This window comes from Pleurodeles waltl, chromosome 9 (assembly GCF_031143425.1).
Source record: "Pleurodeles waltl isolate 20211129_DDA chromosome 9, aPleWal1.hap1.20221129, whole genome shotgun sequence".
NCBI lineage: Eukaryota > Metazoa > Chordata > Amphibia > Caudata > Salamandridae > Pleurodeles > Pleurodeles waltl.
In genome coordinates, this window is record NC_090448.1 from 1,172,356,969 (window position 1) to 1,172,374,018 (window position 17,050).

The window sequence follows — 17,050 nt, forward strand, 5'->3', positions numbered from 1 at the left end:
CATTCAGTGAAGTCCAGAGTGGCTGTCTCAGAGCTGCTCCGTGTTTCTCTGAGTGTGCAGCAGTCCACCTATATTATTAGTGTTATAATAGTGCACACGTCGGACAAGATTACATTAGTGGGCAGCCCATCCAAGAGTACTACCAGCAGTCAACTCAGTTCATCAGGTACAGTTGCCAGCAGTAAAATTAAAAATGCTTTTTCAATTTGGAATACTACTACCTGGGTAACACGACAGCCATAGCTCAGATGTAATCAGATTAGTAATATTGCATGAGTTATCACTCAAGTATCCGCTTTAAATATATTTTGGGAATCCATTTCTCTCCAAACATCAGCTTATGAATCCTGAAAATACACACATTTGCATCTCGAATATGTGCTTTTCAATACTGGGATACATATATTGATTTAATCAAAAGCTTCTAACTTGGTAGAGTGGGCTGTATGGAAGAGAGCTACTTCTGGGTAGCTGGAGAGATACCAGTAGCTGCTGAGTTGGAGATGCCTGGTTTAGAAGCTTCAACCCCCTGGCTAAAATGAATTCAGATTAATGATACTCTCAAATAGACTAGACTCGTGATGGAGCAGGGTCCCTGTCATGTCCCACATGTTGGCCCAGTCTAACCAGAGGATAAAGTCCACATTTTTCCTTGGGTATTCCTTCAACACGTCCACAAACCTTCTGAATGTTCTGTTTGGCACCATCGCCACCTAAAACAACCAGCTGGGCTGTCCACCCCAGAACCCCTGCTGATTACTAATTACACCAAACAGATGCTACAAGATGTTTGCCGAGACCCCACAACCAGCTCCAGGTCACCAAAGCAGCTGAATGAATAGGGAGTCAATGTTTATCCAGTTTGGAAGGTAATTGTACTGTTATCCGCTATTTGTTTCATCATGATAAAGAAGAGTGTGATATTGATAGTCTAATGACTGTTTACATAGCACACAGCAGAGGGTGAAGGATCTGGAAGTGCTTAGCTCTTTGGTGGTGCTATAACCGATCACAGTGAACTTGAACAGCTGTATGTCTAAATCAGCTTTACTGAGAAGTGGAAACAGGACGTCTCAGGGCAGGTTCAACCCAGCGAGCTCTTACTCCTATTTATGGAATCTCAATACCTGATTTTAAGCACAAAGGAATGGACTGGTGAATAGAAGGATTTTGTGAGCACACAGCCTGCAACCCTTAATCTCACAGGCTTTGCAACCTCACAATCAGAAGTTGTAATGCACAGAAGGAACTTTGGGAGTTTGAAATATCTTTCCAATATCGGAGTGAAAGGGACTTCTCGCTGCTTCTGATTCTCTATAACATGGAGCATGGTTTAAAAACTCAGCTGTGGTCGCACATTATTGATAGGATCCCAACCTGTCAAAGCAGCGGTGCAGATTTCCAAACTGGAAGCTGACCAGGGCAGTGCACATTGACAATGACAGCTGCGGGGTTTGGGGAGAAACAGATGTTGGTCGAGGGGACCACTGATGCTGCTTCCCAGTGTCCCCTTGCAGCATGCTGTTTCTTTTTCTCTGAGTACAGCCCACATCCCTTTAAGGCAGGGAAGAATCATGGCATTTTTAGGTCCGGCTAAACGGAAAACCTATTGTAACCACGCAAACCACCGAATAGAATTGTGCCTCATTAATACTAATGAGGTAGGAATCTGCTAATGCTACTGAAGGGACATTTTGTGCACAGTAAACTGAAGGTAGGTACGCAAACCACCTTATAAGTAAGGCCCAGTGACACTCTGTAGATTTTGAGTTGTTCTTACTAATTTAGTTCAAAACGTGAAGAAAAACATAGTGCAAACATAGTGCAAATATTTCAAAATAATTCATTTTGCACATTAATTTTGATTTATTAATTTCACACTGTTTCACTTACTTAAACTAAAGGTCACAACTGCCTTTGATAAAAGCAATAAAGTCTTGCCAAGTGTTCAAATCCACCAGCAGCTTGCATTAAATACGTAAAAATATGAGAAGGTCCATCAAGTAAAACTTGGTAAAAGAAAATAAACTCGATGGATGCATGCAAGTCCTCTCCCTTAGTGGGGCTGTATGTCTCTTTTCAGCTTCCTGGGTGAGGTGGGGGGTAGAAGCACAGAAAAGTGGGGGGATATTGCGGGTCTTCTCAGAGCTCTGTTAGAATTAGGCATTTGAGTAGAAATGGAGAGAGTGGGGTGGAAAACTGAGCTCAGATAGAAGAGCCCAGTGGGTTTGTGTTCTCCTTCCTGCTACCTGCTTACTGTGGGAGTGAGACGGAGGGGTCAGGTGTGACCGGGCAGGCTCGACTCGGAGTTTGTTCATCAGGTGGCCAAGAGGCCAGCAGAGATAGCCGTGCTCCTTTGTCACCCCTTCAGGCTAGGGTTGTAATGGTGTGAAATATGGCGACCCACTTCGTGCGGCAGTGACCAAATGATGGCTTCCTCTTGTTTTTCAGTGGCCTTGAAGCGTATGTTAAATTTCAATGTGCCGCCTGTGAAGAACAGCACCGGGGAACCAGTATGGAAGGTAAGAAGAAGTTCCACAGCTCGCTTCATTGTGCGCCACACAAATAGTCTGTCACACACACTCATTTTAGTTTTCCTTCTAATCGTTGTCATTGAAATTACTATCTACAAATGAATGACTTCACCTGCTAATGACTGTACCAGTATGTTTCACGCAGTGGTTAATACTACCGATCAGTGGATCCTCAGTGGATGCAGTTGCAAGGGCTGCATGAATTCCTCACCGAAAGCGCCTGCATGGAAGGTTTATAAACATTTACTTGTGCAAACCGCTGTGGTGCCTGCTTTGGCCCAGTGTAATGGGAATACTGATATGCTAAGTATGGTGGTTTACAATCATTGTCCATAGATGAATGTAGGTCATGTGGAATTTGTGTCTCTTCTGAAAATGTGCTAATAAACACTGGAGTCACCATTAGAAATTGACCTGTTCCTCCTGGGAGTTTTGCCAAGATTCACATAGTCTCACATGAAAAACGATCCAACTTGTTTCACGTGTGCTTTGCAAAGGCGGATAGCAGTGGAGTGCAATACACATCTTGATTGGTGCAACAATGCCTCAATCTACCCATCTAGAAAGATATTCCAACGTTTTGTCATAGAGCAAATTACGTTTGTAGCCTTCATTCTTTATGCATTAAAACTCACCTTTAAATAATCCGGCGTCCTTTTAAATGGACCAAGACTTGTCATATGTGGACCAGAAGCAGTAATATTTCTCTCAGTTTATGTGCAAACCACATTTTGCTGAAATGATCCACCATCTTCAATGCCCAAGCAAATTAGTTTGGGGTTTGGTGGGCTTTGCCCTAATGTCATCTGTGTACAGTGCGTTAGTGGCCTTTTTATTGTGTCATCATGCGCACCCCTGCATATCTTCTCAGTTAGTAAAATATTAGTATATCGTATCTGACGCTGCACATATACGCCCAGGCTCAGATGTTTGATTAATAACCTTGGGTGGGTCCAGGAAACTGTGATGAAAACTCTTAAGCATCTGAATTGTTAACTGTTATAGTCTGTTCCCTGGCCAATCGACTATGATACTCTACAGCCACTACAGGTTACAATATGTTCACCTTCTTTGTAAAGAAACAATACATGGTCTGTGGATCCAGTGGGTCGGTTCTGGTGGCAATCACACTGGCCATAACTTGAATGTGTGCCTTAATGGCCTGCAAGCCCTGCGTGTTATTGCTTCTTTCAGTAGAGTGATCTGATTAAACTCTCTTACTATCCCACCTTATCCTTTACTTCTAGGATTGGTTCCTGGTCTCTGACCGTGTGCCGATCTACAAGACAACATGCCCCTATCTTCCTGGCATCTTTGGGGGTCTTTCAGTTTGGCAGAGTGGGTGAACCAGCCTCTCCAAACCAACATATAGATTAGAGGCGGGTGAACCACTGGGTTTCCACTGACTGACGCCTGGTACAGTGGGTAAGTAGGGCGGGATGGCTTTCTAAATTTCCTTGCCTATGTCTGTCCCAGGCAGTGGAATCAATGAACGTTCCCCACGTGCAGGGAAATAACTTCCTCTGCGTTAGGGTCATTTTTTCAGGTTTTTTTTTCAAAAAGAAACTCTTTCTTTAGGTGTTTGTTTTGAAAAAATACAAAGTTTCTAGAGCAAGGCTAAAACATCTTGGGACTCATAAAGTAAACCTCTGCACAGCCCACCATGTCACCTCAGTTTGAACCCAATCATGCAAATCTGCCTTGACCCTGCTCCAATAGGAACAGTCCAGCCTGACCTGCCAAGCCACCCCTGAATTGGAACAAAAGCAGCTCAAGACATGTTTCGCCCTGATTGGGGCTTGTCACTCAATGTATCTTGGTTCCAGTGGCACAATGAGCCCGGAATCCACATCTGGGCATACCCTTGCCATTTAGAGCAGAACATCAAGCACACACACGTTGATCGGCGGAATGCTTGCAGTACGTCTAACCACTGGCATTCACTTGGGTAGCATTCCAACCCATCATTCTTTTGCCTTTATGGCAGCACGCCCTCCCTTCTTGATCCCTTCACCTGCATTACACCAATTTAAGATGTATAATTAGTGGATACTGATTCCTCCAGCTCTCTGCCTCATCCTCAGCCGTGCTTACTCTGTGTTGGTGAGTGCCCGAGTCGCAGAATGTGTGATTCCACATCCGATCCAATCTAATAGGCAGCATTCTACGTGGCAGGGTCCTATGTGACAGCATAGCCTGAGTTAACATATGTGAACTGCCAAAATATCCACTGTACATCCTTACAAAAATGCGTATCTGTTTCACACCTCTCAATCTAGTCAAATTCACTTCCCATCTGTGTCCAGTTCCATTGTGCTTGGGTGAATGTTCTTAATAGAGGGATATTTAATTTAAATATAGAAGATATTTTTCCAGATAAAATGTTTTTTCAGTCGTTTTAATGTTACTCTTGACACCCAGCATAACCTTTATTTCTCTGTGGGTAGACTGTTCTTGTTTTGGCCCTGTGCTCTTGTGTTGCAGCTGAGGACTGCATTCTGGTCTTAGCTGCCTCTGTTTTCCTTTTCTTCTTTTGAACTTTTTAAAATCCTTTTTAACTGCCAAAAATTGGAAACGGGAAAAGGGTGCAGAAAGCAAGGAATACATAGCAGAGAAATTTAATATTTGCAAGTGATGTTCCATTTCATTCTACTTATTAACTATCCACAGGTTTCATATTCTGCTTTCCTGAGGAGTAGCTGAGTCAGTGCCATACTTAGTAGTCACCATGGACTGACCATTTTAGATTTCCATGTGAAAAGACACCTCAAGGTGCAGCAAAATGGTGCTGTCTTGATTCTCCGCTACAGTTTCTGTGGTACAAGTTTCTTTGTGTATGTTTAAGTTGTTGAGCCTTAGAATCTCCAGCGAAGTGCAGTTAATCATTCGTGTAGTGGGGAGGTCACAGCTTTGTGTAGGAGACATGCTAGCTAGAAGTTAATTCAAGCTTCCCCGGGCAGATCTATCAAGTGGAGATCTGTCATACTCTGGGCCACGTGGTCTGATTTCATAGCGCCTGATACGAGGCAAGGAGTAGTGTGAGGTATAGCCTTGAAAGCTGCTGTGGTTGATGTGAGCAGCTCAGAAAGGATTTTGCTACTCCCTTCTAGATAGAGAAGAACCGTTGCTTAAACCATTGTTATGAACTCTGCGGGAGGAATGGATGGTGCAGTTTCCTTATTAGAAGGATTTGGAAGCAGAAGATTTTGTTAATGTTCGAGATATGATGAAAGATTTAGGAGTTGGTACCAAGCAGCGTAAATATAAAGCTCTTTGAGACATTTGGTCAGTAAGAGGTAGAGTGTCTTTGGAGTGTTCGAGTGCAAATCCACTTTTATTAGGGTTTCATTTAAGGGTCAAGGAGGCCATCAAAATAATGAAAGTGACCCTGGGGAGTTTTGTGTGTCTGTAGATTTCCATGCACAGTTTTGTATCATATGACAATGTTTTATTTTGCAGCATTGAGCCTAGTGGTTATACATAGAAGTTAAAGAGGGAGGTAAAATTGTAGCGCATTGGGGTACACCACATTTAATAGATATGGAGAGAAATGTCCTATCAATTGTAGATGCCCATTTTATAAGTTGGGTTCCTGAGAGTAAGGAAAAGATTATTTCTGTACTTGATTCTCCATTCCCACCCGAGATGAAAAGATATTGAATAAGTTCTCATTGGTGTTGAATGCTCCTGAAACAGAGACACTAAGAGGTTGATATCTGTCTCACTGAGTATATTTGCTACCTCTCACCACACTGATCCCACTACTCTAGCACTACATTGACCCTTAGCTTGGCTCAAAAAATGGGGGGTGATTTAGAATTTCACAACGGTGACAGATATCCCGTCCACATAAGATGTGCAGTTGTGATGATCTATGTGTTTATTAAAACAGTGGTGAAGTATGTGGTTTACTGTGACCCTGTAGGCCCTGTTTTCGGATGTTTGGTTAGATGAATCATGCAGGGTTTTGTCTAACATGCAGCATTTTCTCTGCATGGTCAGATTACTTAGTTGTGCTACAATAATTTCAGTTCATGCCATGATAAGGAGTACTGAGTCGAATCATGCAGTTACTGCATGCAGTAATTACAAACATTGTCACTTTGTGTTTGATACACAATATACACTAAGGCTCTCATTACAACCTTGGCGGGTGGCAGAGGCCGCCCGCCAAGGTTGTACTGCCGAGCGGCCGCCAATGCGGCCGCACTCCCACCGGCCCCATTTTGACATCCCGACTGGGCTGGCGAACGGAAACAGAGTTTCCGCCCGCCGGCCCAGCGGGGATGTCGGCCGCAACATGGGAGTCGGCTCCTAATGGAGCCGGCGGTGTTGCGGCCATGCGACGGGTGCAACTGCACCCGTCGCGCTTTTCACTGCTATGCAGACAGTGAAAAGCAGGGTGGGGCTGTGCCTGGGGGCGCCTGTACTGCCCATGCCAAGAGCATGGGCAGTGCAGGGGCCCCACGACTCCCCTTCCCGCCAGCCTTTCCATGGCGGTTTCTACCGCCATGGACAGGCTGGCGGGAAGGGGACTGGTAATCCCCTGGGCAGCGCTGCAAGCAGTACTGCCCTGGAGGATTAAAACCGCCAGGACAACCATGGCGAGAAACCGCCGGTCCCAGCGGCGCGACCGCCATGGACAGGCTGGCGGGAAGGGGACTCGCAATCCACTGGGCAGCGCTGCAAGCAGTACTCTCCTGGAGGATTAAAACTGCTGGGACAACCATGGCGGGAAACCGCCAGTCCCAGCGGTGCGACCGCGGCGCTTCCGCTGCGATCGTAATTCGCAAGATTGTACCGCCAGCCTGTTGGCGGTACAATCGCCAAAACAGCCCTGACGGTCTTTGACCGCCAGGATTGTAATGAGGCCCTATATATTGTTTATATAATTCTGTGTGGACTCTCTTTTGTGGTATGTGTTTTGTCTCACTGGTATGAGTGTGCTATACAAACACTTTACACGTGACCTCTGGGGGTAAGCCTAACCACTCTGTGCCAACCTACCAGAGGGTGAGCACAGGTTATCATTGGTGTGTAACTTACTGGCCCTGACTAGAGTGGGTGGGTTCCGCCTGGCCGAGGTGCCTACCCTAGCCAACCAGAAACCCCATTTCTAACAGTCGCACTTCACAGCTTTTCATGTAATTCATAGAGTGCATTAGAATTCTGTTCAGACACAGTGTATCCATTTTCTATAGGATTCGAATGCATGGATTCTATGTAATACTCCGTATAACCATTCACTAGACTGGATGTTAGTAGAGTTTAATTTGAGACCTTCTCAGAGCCATTGATTTCCGGCAGGGTGTGGTCTCTCAAAGCACAGCCTGGCCGTGAGAGCTCGAGTGGGAGATTATGACTTTTCAGTCTTTGGGATTCCATGGATGAACCCCTTTCCCAGACTTCCTTTGTCTTTTACAGGTGTTGATTTACGATCGCTTCGGGCAAGACATCATCTCACCCTTACTGTCAGTGAAGGAGCTACGAGACATGGGGATCACGCTGCACTTGTGAGTTTCACTGGGGGTGAAAGAGCAATGTGGGGCATGGAACAAAAGACTGGGAAATCTGGATCAGAGCAGGTTGACGTGCAGGTAAAAGGTGAGGGTTCCAGATAACCACTGGAGGACTGTGACATGTTGTGGATTCTGCAACAGCCCTGTTAGGAATCCTGGGGTGCCATCCTGTTGGGAATTCTCTGTGTTAGCTTGCAGAAAAGTCTTGCTCTGATGGGGCCTCTCAGACCTTTGACCCATTATTGAGTGTTAGGACTAGAGCTGAACTCTCAAGCTCCCACTTTAATTTCTTTTGCATGACTGATAACGGCTGTGCTGGTCTGGAGGAAGCTCACTTTATGCTGCTGAACACCCTGAAAGAAACATCACATTCCTTTGGTGTAAAACAGGTGAATACCCCGGTGAGGCGTCACAAAAGTTGTCTTTTTGCATGTCTTATGTGAGACACCTGTTTGGAGACACTGGCTTCGTAGCTCAGATTGCGAGAATATTCCAGTAATGTCAGTGTTAATCCCAGAACAGTTTTCCGGTTTGCCAGGACCATGCAGCATTGAATCATGGTTAGAATGATGGCCACTGCTGAATGTCAGTCAGTCCTAAAGCATCTGTAAATCTCTAATATCCATAGAATAATAAGAGATACGTGGGAACTGCGGGAGAAGTTAATGAACAACTCAGTACTAACATAGTGAGAAATATTGAATATCCATTACTGCATGCCTTATATGGAAACAGCAGCCAACTCGAAGCCTTAAATACTAGAGATACTAACATTTTTGCAACCATGCCCATATATAGAAAAAAGGCTGCTTCATTCGCAGACCTCTGTTAGTCTTAAACTGGAATTGCATACTGCGAAGCAGCGAGGATCAACGCGCATTTGCCGAGCTGTGTTCTTTTTAAAAAAAATCTTGGTTAATTAAATGGCACCATCTCATTAAGTGCATTTTAGGTTTTAATCAGACAATATATATCGGCAAAGGCACAAATACAGAGGGCTCATAGAATGTTTTCCCAAAAGCAACAATTCCAGCACCCTTGTGGATGGGGAAGCAGCTCCATTTCCTGTTAAGCCAGTAGTAAAGAGCTCTATAGGTGTGGCCCCACTCTGCGAACGAGTTCCTTTTGATTAGTAGTTACAACTGAAAGAAGAATATTCATCAGCCTTAAGTGGGGGCGATCTAATAGTCATGGTTGGAATATAGTGGTTAGCCATGTCTTCAGTACTCAGACAGTGCTGTGAAGGACCTTGTGCTTTAGATTTGACATCTTCAATTGAGCTCTCTCCCGTTCTTAGCTACTCTTCCCTTGGTTAGATTTGTGTTGTTGTGGAGACCAGGAAAGCTTCTTAGAGAGTGTGGCACTTCACCTCATTTAAAGCTTGCAAAAATAATTATAGTCGTAAAGGACTGAAAAGTGTTCTGGCTAAACTGCTAACTTAAATGTTTGACTTTAGCCGCCTAACCCTATCTATGATCACTTTTCATTGATTTATATTTTCTGTGCATTGGTGGAATACATTGTCTAATTTTGAAAGGATACCCTAAGTCATCTATTTCTGTTCCCATCAGGATTTTATTCACTCCTAAGCATATAAGACTCTGATATAAATGATTTCGTTCTCCCTTAAGACTACAACAACCTGAAGAGAAAACTGCATTAACCTCTGCATTGAAATTCAATGCTGTGTCCTAGATCTCTTTTTAAAAAAAAAGGTTAATATTTGGTGCCGTACAGCTCTCTTTCTTAGACTGCGATTCCAAGACTCACTGAGGAAGTGTGACGAGGCTGCTTCTGGGAAAACTCTTGCGTCAAAGTTGCAAGAACACCACAAAGTGGTATATGGTAGCAAATCTAGCATTTCACCAAGAGGCTTTGTGTACTTTTCATGGCTGTGATTCCTGGGGCCAGTATTATTCGCTGGGCTTCCCTCAGACTAGGCCAATGGAATAAGACCATCTAGCTCAGCATCAAAGGAATACTTATATTTCAAATCCCAAGTGCTCCTCTTCTTTAGGAACTAATGCCTGTTAGATGGGGAGCCAGGGAAGGTTCAACAGAAGTGCTCAGGTAGAACTGCTAGATCTGCTGTCCTACGCCTCTGGAGGCCTGTGGAGATTGCATGCGTACCCTAGGGTCATACTTCATTCTGTCTGTTTTTATATTCTCTCCCAAGGCTTTTACATTCCGATCGAGATGCGATCCCTGATGTTCCGGCAGTGTACTTTGTGATGCCAACAGAAGAAAATATTGACCGGATATGCCAAGTAAGTTGTTCTACAACTTTGAAATTGCTATCGTGCCTGCTGTAACAGACATTCATGAAACATGTATTCTCTGAGGGGCTGTAACAAAAAGGTGACAGACCATCTGGGTCATTTCAGTAGTTTGAAGCCCCATGGAAGTCTTACGGGGTTAGGGCAATGCCTCCTACACGCAGAACTATCCAAAATCTCAACAATTCCTTTGGTGCCAGTTTGCTATGTGCATAAGGTCTGCTCCCTGGGGAGACTGTTGAAAGTCCTGTTCAAAGAACAGCAAAGCTTTGTTTTCAGACTGCTACTGGAGATTGGCTGCAGTTGAGTAATATGACAGTGCTGTTATTGTGCTGTGCCTTCCCACTGGTCTACAATGGTGCCATTGTATGTTGTAGCCATTCAAGACAGTCCCTTCTTACAATTAGCTAAGCCATGAGCAGTAATTAAATCTGTAAAGCTTGTAACACGCCAGCTAGCCTGTGCTGATGCTTCATTGTCTCCTGCAACTCTGAGGCTTTCAGATCCAAGTGCGTGTTTTCCTCACCTTTAAACAACCAAGAGAAATACACCTTTATCTGGCCTAGAAAGACCTAGCAGCATTTTGGTGTACATTGCTCTAGCTTTATCAGGTTATGACAGCGTGCAGATCATAAGATAGGAAGGATGAGGACTGAAGGAGAGTTCACATCGGATCTTTACCCAATCACACGCTTATAAGCAGTTATAAAGATTACAGACTGAAGAAAATTCTAAGTGCAATCCCTTGGAATGGCATTTCGGACTCAGTGCCTTTTGGACAGAACACTCCAGCAAAGCTGGGACAGAGGGAGCTACATGCCATTAAACAGGCAAAAGATCTTGGAATTATCTAGTGGCCTTAACGCTTCACACTATTGAGGATGTGTGAGGTGTTAGATGAATTGTCTGTGCTCCCAAGAAGTGTGTGGAATTTTGTGGTACAGAAACAGAAAGTATGTTAAATGTTGCGATGAAGATGAGGCAATCAGAGAAATGTTATGTTGCAAGGCAGAGTGTCAAAGGGATTTTGTACTGCAGATCCGAAATCCAAAAGAAAGTTGTGGTGCATAGCAGTAAGCCAAGGGAATGTTGTGCTGCGGGCAGTACATGCTGTAGGTCAGCGGGCAGAGAGGGAGCTCCTAACGTTGCACAGGTTGAAGTTAGTATGTCCTGTTGAACCAGTGGGTGAAGGGGAACTGGTCCCTTTGTACATTTTAGACGTATGTCCTGCAGGACCAGTGGGCAAACTTACCACCACACATCCTGAAAGGAGTGTAGTCTACCGGATGGGTGGGTATGGTCTCTCCTGAAATGTTGGCACCACACTTCTTTCAGCCCAGCGAAAGAGGGTGTCCCCTGTCTCTGGAAATTCGCACTATTGTGTGCTGAAAGGCTGGTGAGGGAAGGGTCAAAGCTACCTCAAGGATCTTGGGAGTACCTTGTCCTAATAGATTGGGGAGTAGACGGTGACCCCTGTCTTTGAGATATTGGGAGCACGACCTGCTTTCAAAGAGTGGGGGGTTTGGGGGTTTATTTTGACATCTCCTTCCTATTGACTCAATATCACCCTACCTGAGATGACTATTCTTTTTTGCCCCTATAGGACTTGCGGAACCAACTGTATGAAGCCTATTATTTAAATTTTATTTCTGCCATCTCAAGGAGTAAATTAGAAGACATCGCAAGCGCCGCCCTGGCTTCCAGTGCAGTGACACAAGTGGCCAAGGTACGTTGTTTGTGGTGGTTTTGAACATGGAGACCTGGCTTCCAAATGGGATTCCTGCAGATCTGGTCATGACCTTCAGACAGAAATAGGTAGACGGTGTTGTACCTTTCACTGAAAATCAGTCTTAACCTGCGGCCACTCCTGCTTTACCAATATTGGGACCCACACATAGGTCTACAGGAACACTCCCGTTCTACCTTGCAATATGCCGTACTCATTTCCCTTAAATGCACACATACAGACACACACAATCCCCTTCCCACACACCAGACCCGTCTTTCAACCAAAACTATATGATGCTCTACAGAGAGGGCCAATAACAAAATATTCCCAAGAATTAAATTTGAGTAATGCTAAACCTTTTTGTCTTTTGTTTCGTAGGTGTTTGACCAATATCTCAATTTTATCACGCTAGAAGATGACATGTTCGTGCTGTGCAACCAAAACAAAGAGCTCATCTCGTACCGAGGTCAGTCCACTGCAGCTGTGTGACCTATGTACTGGCTTTGGCATACCCCCCCCCCTGATTTAATGCGTTGTAAGAGTACACAAAGTATTCTTGCCGGCCTGAATTTCCCACCTGACAGGCCTGTTGAGAAACCGAGCTCCAGAGAATGCTATTGATTTTCCACTGAAACTGCTCACTACAGATAGACAGTGCACCAGGAATGCAAGCATAGACAATGAGCCCATGTGGTTGAAGGCTGAGGTGTAAAGGTGCCAATACTGATGGGTAACCCTCTTGATCGCCCCTAGTCTGAAGGTAATGCTCTACAGTAGCAGGTCGTGGACTTTTACTGGCATATTGGCGAGTGATTTGGCAATGGCTCTAAGGGTGCTTTAGCAGAGGGAGGGTAAACCCATCAAGTCTCCACCTGCCATTCTGATCACTAGTGATCCATCAGGGTCTAGCTACCATAAAAAAAACCAGCAAGTGGGGCAAAGAAATCATGCCTTAAAGTGGCAAAGTCTCCCTGAGCACCCTTACCCCAGGAGCGCTTTAGGCCTTTTACTAGAAACCTGTGACTTCATGAGTGACTTGTGACCATGATTTGTGTCAGTTGGGGATACTTGGTTAATGGATCTATTCCATCATAGCAGGAAAGGCCTCTCACTAGAAAATGTTGCACTGGTGAAGAGATGATGCTTATGACCTGGGATAGTGACATCCTGATATATAGATGGGAAACGCTGATCAGTACCAGCTGCGCTGTAAAGCCAAATCTGACTCATTAGTAAAGTAAAACTGAATTGAGTCTTTGAACTCAGGCGGAAATTTAATTGTATCCAGAAAGAGCCTAGGCCAACAATCAGTCACATTCTACCATTCATCTGAAAGATTTTTGGTTTCCAATCAGTAATCTCCAGCTAGAACGAGACAGATGACACGCACATATTGAAGTTGCTGTGAAGAACAAACCATTTTATTAGCCTTTTTCTTCTATGTTCAGAATGATGTAGCCTGCTGGATCCTAGTCAGGGGTATGTTCATGGGTCAAATCCGTGAAGAAACCCGGAATGGGATGGATTAGTGAGGGAACCTGACCTGGTGTGTGATGGGTACCTGTGGTACTTACAACTTATACCAGGTCCAGGTTTCCCCTCTCAGTGAAGTGTAGGCAGTGCCTAGAAGCCAGGCTCTCTGGAGGTAGCTGTGGATGAGCAGCCAAGGCTTATTTAGGAGACATGCAAAGCTCATGCAAAACCACTACAGTCACACAGTACTTACACACAAGAAAGAAAACACTTGGTTATACAAAAATAAAGGTACTTTATTTTTGGAACACAGTAAGATAAAATACTAGAGAGGCAACCCTCCAATAGGAGGTAAGTAAATACACTATATATACACAGTAAGAGGCATAAAAAGGTTAGAAAACAGTGTAAAATAGCAGTAAGCAATAGTAGCCCTAGGGGAGCCATATACTAAGAAAGTGGAATGCGAACACAGGGCCCCCACCTAGGTAAGTAAATTGTGTGGAGGAGAGCTAGGAGTACTAGGAAACCACACAGATAGGTAATACAGTACCTCCCAGCGACCAGGAAAGCAGGAGCAAAACACTGGATTTCCCCAGAACAGCCTGCAAGGAACCAGCCGCGGAAAACCGAAGATGGAGACCTGTGGACAGAGGGGACCAGGTCCAGAAGTGTCTGTGGAGTACAAGGAGAGTAGGCGGTACTACCCACCCAGAGGTACTTTGTGGAGTTGGTCGACAAAAAATGAAGACAGGTCAGCACTGCAGCACAGAAGCTGGAGAAGAGTTCCTTATGTTTGCAAAAGGTGTCCCACGCTGGAAGCTGGATTACAGCTGGGTGTCGGTAAAGGATTTCCACCAACAAGCCTTGGCAAAGGCAAATTCACGTTTGTTGGAAAAGAGGTGCTGCCGGGGACTGGCAAGGCCCAGGAGGACTCTACTCCGGAGGGGTAGTCACAGGGGATTGTCTGCGTCGCAGAAGGCCCACAGGAGCAGAGGCAGCACCCACAAGTGTCCCACAGGACTGGGACACAGAAGTCACTGAAGCAGCCCACGCAGCACCACAGAAGTTGCTCCCAGGTCGCTGGCGGACCACGCAGAGGCCCAAGAGTTGCAGAAGGGAGTGCTTGGGGCTGTAGCTACACGTCGCCTGAAGTTCCCCTTGGAGGTGAAGCAAACAAGTCTTGTCAGCTGCAAAGGACGCGGTGCACGGGGGTGCTGTCTTGCTTGGAGTGGAAAGGATTTACCACCACCAAAGTGCGACAGCTGGTAGAGAGGGCCAAGGGAGACTCCCTGGACCACCACTCGTGATGCAGGACCCACTCCACTCAGGATGAGGGAGATCCATGCAGCCGGTCGTCGATGCAGTCAGGTACCTGTAGTTACGGGGTGATGCCTTCAGCCCAAGCGAGATTCCTTCTTCTTCTTGTGCAGTCTGAAGAGTTGGAGTCTTCTGAGGATACACAGCCGGGGAAATGTTGCAAAGCTGGCAGGAGTTCCGGATACAATGTAGCAGAAATGTCTTCATTGTGGATCTGCAGCTTGTCGGTTCCTGGAGGGTCCAGTCGTGGTTCCAGAGGCCAGAAATCGAAGCAGAGGTTGCAGAGGAGTCCTGCTGGAATCTTGCAAGCTGAATCTGGTGACCCACCCCAGAGGAGGACCCTAAATAGCCCTAAGAGGGGGCTTGGTCATCTAACCAGGTAACTACCTATCAGAGGGTGCCTCTGACATCACCTGCCTGGCCTGGCCACTCAGATGCTTCCAGAGTTCCCTGCCAACCTTGAAATCAAGATGGCAGAACCCAGGGACCCTCTGGAGGAGCTCTGAGCACCACCCCTGGGGTGGTGATGAACAGGGGAGTGGTCACTCCCCTTTCCATTGTCCAGTTTCACACCAGAGCAGGGACAGGAGGTCCCTGATTCGCTGTAGACTGGTTTATGCAAGGAGGGCACCAAAATGTGCCCTTCAAAGCATTGCCAGTGGCTTGGGGAAGCTACCCCTCCCAAGCCTGTAATACGTATTTCCAAATTGAGAGGGTGTAGCACCCCTCTCCCAAAGAAAATCCTTTGTTCTGCCTTCCTGGGCTTGAGCTTCTCAAACAGCAGGAGGGCATTAACCTGTCTGAGGGATGGCAGCAGCTGGGCTGCCTGGGAAAACCCTGTAAGGTTGGTGGTAGCAATTCTGGGGGGGGTCCTCTAACGAGCCCCCAGAGTGCATGGAATCATACTTACAATACTTGCAACAATATTGGGGTATGAGTCATGCCCAGGTTCAGGTACCATTATGTAGCTGGACATAGGTAGTGACCTATGTCCAGTAAATATAAAATGGCATGCCTGTACTCACAGTCCAGTAAAATGGGGCTGGAATTCGTGGGGGCACCTCTGCTAGTGCAGGGGTGCCCTCACACAGGTAGCTTGCCCCTGTCCTCTGGGCTGAGAGGGCCTACCATAGGGGTGACTTACAGTGACCTGGTGCAGTGACCTGTAGTGAAACCAGGTGCGTGCACCCGGTTCACGTAGACTGCAATGGCTGGCCTGCAGAACCCTTTGCATTGGCTCCCTATGGGTGGCAGAATAACTGCTGCAGCCCATAAGGACCCCCTGGAATCCCAATGTCCTGGGTACCTAGGTACCATATAATAGGGACTTACATGGACCAGTATGCCAATTGTGGGAATAAAACGTTACCAGCAACCAAATTTAGAGGAGAGAGCACAGCCACTGGGGTCCTGGTTAGTAAGATCCCAGTTAACACAGTCAAACACACTGACGTACAGGCTAAAAGTGGGGGTAACCAAGCTAGAAAGAGGCTACTTTCCTACAATTAATCATACGTGTGTGATGAAATTATCTGCGTCGTTGAGTTTGGCTCAAGGGCTATGTACCTCTTTCCTTTGTGTGCAGGTTTCATCGACCAGGATCTTGCCATATCGATAACCTCTGGCTGCTTTCACATATTTTTGGAGATCTGCCGGTTCTCCTTCAGCAGTTTATACACAAATATATTTTTAATAGAAAAGAAATGACAACAAGTTGACATGCTTCATACATGCACATCGAGCCCTACCTCCTATATTCGGCATTTAACCCAGTTTGAGCAGCAACTAATAACCCCAGCTAGTAACATGAGCCAGTACCTGGAGCTGAACCAGGGTTGGAAACAGGAGTAATTAATAGGAGAATTATCTACGATGAGACCAGCAAATCTGGTTGTTGGAAATCGATCAGGCATTATCATGAAGAAATAAAATTGTCACAAGCCGCCTTTTTCACCAGAAACATTTCTTTAAAATACTCACGGATATCAGTGAGGCTCCCACAGTCAGCTCCACTATGGAGGCCTCTGTCGAGCACAGAGCCAAACTTGCATGTTTTTTCCAGAAGACAATTGTGGAGCTTTATTCCTACTTTTCTCACACGACCCATATGGAGGATTCATTTGGTAGCAGCTCTAGTTGAGAGTCTTCTCATGGTCTTTTCAAACTTTACAGTGCCCCAGGGTCTGCCTATATCGCTCC

The 17,050-nt window shown here is 45.7% G+C and overlaps 1 protein-coding gene across 1 annotated transcript in view; it reads left to right on the forward strand.

Moving 5' to 3' along the window:
* SCFD1 (sec1 family domain containing 1) overlaps window positions 1-17,050 on the forward strand; it is a 354,775-nt gene that overhangs the window by 43,287 nt on the left and 294,438 nt on the right. The window contains exons 2-6 of the mRNA XM_069209057.1: window positions 2,452-2,522; window positions 7,959-8,047; window positions 10,230-10,320; window positions 11,933-12,055; window positions 12,437-12,524. Coding sequence (XP_069065158.1) covers window positions 2,452-2,522; window positions 7,959-8,047; window positions 10,230-10,320; window positions 11,933-12,055; window positions 12,437-12,524 — 462 coding nt within the window. The remainder of the gene's footprint in view (window positions 1-2,451; window positions 2,523-7,958; window positions 8,048-10,229; window positions 10,321-11,932; window positions 12,056-12,436; window positions 12,525-17,050) is intronic.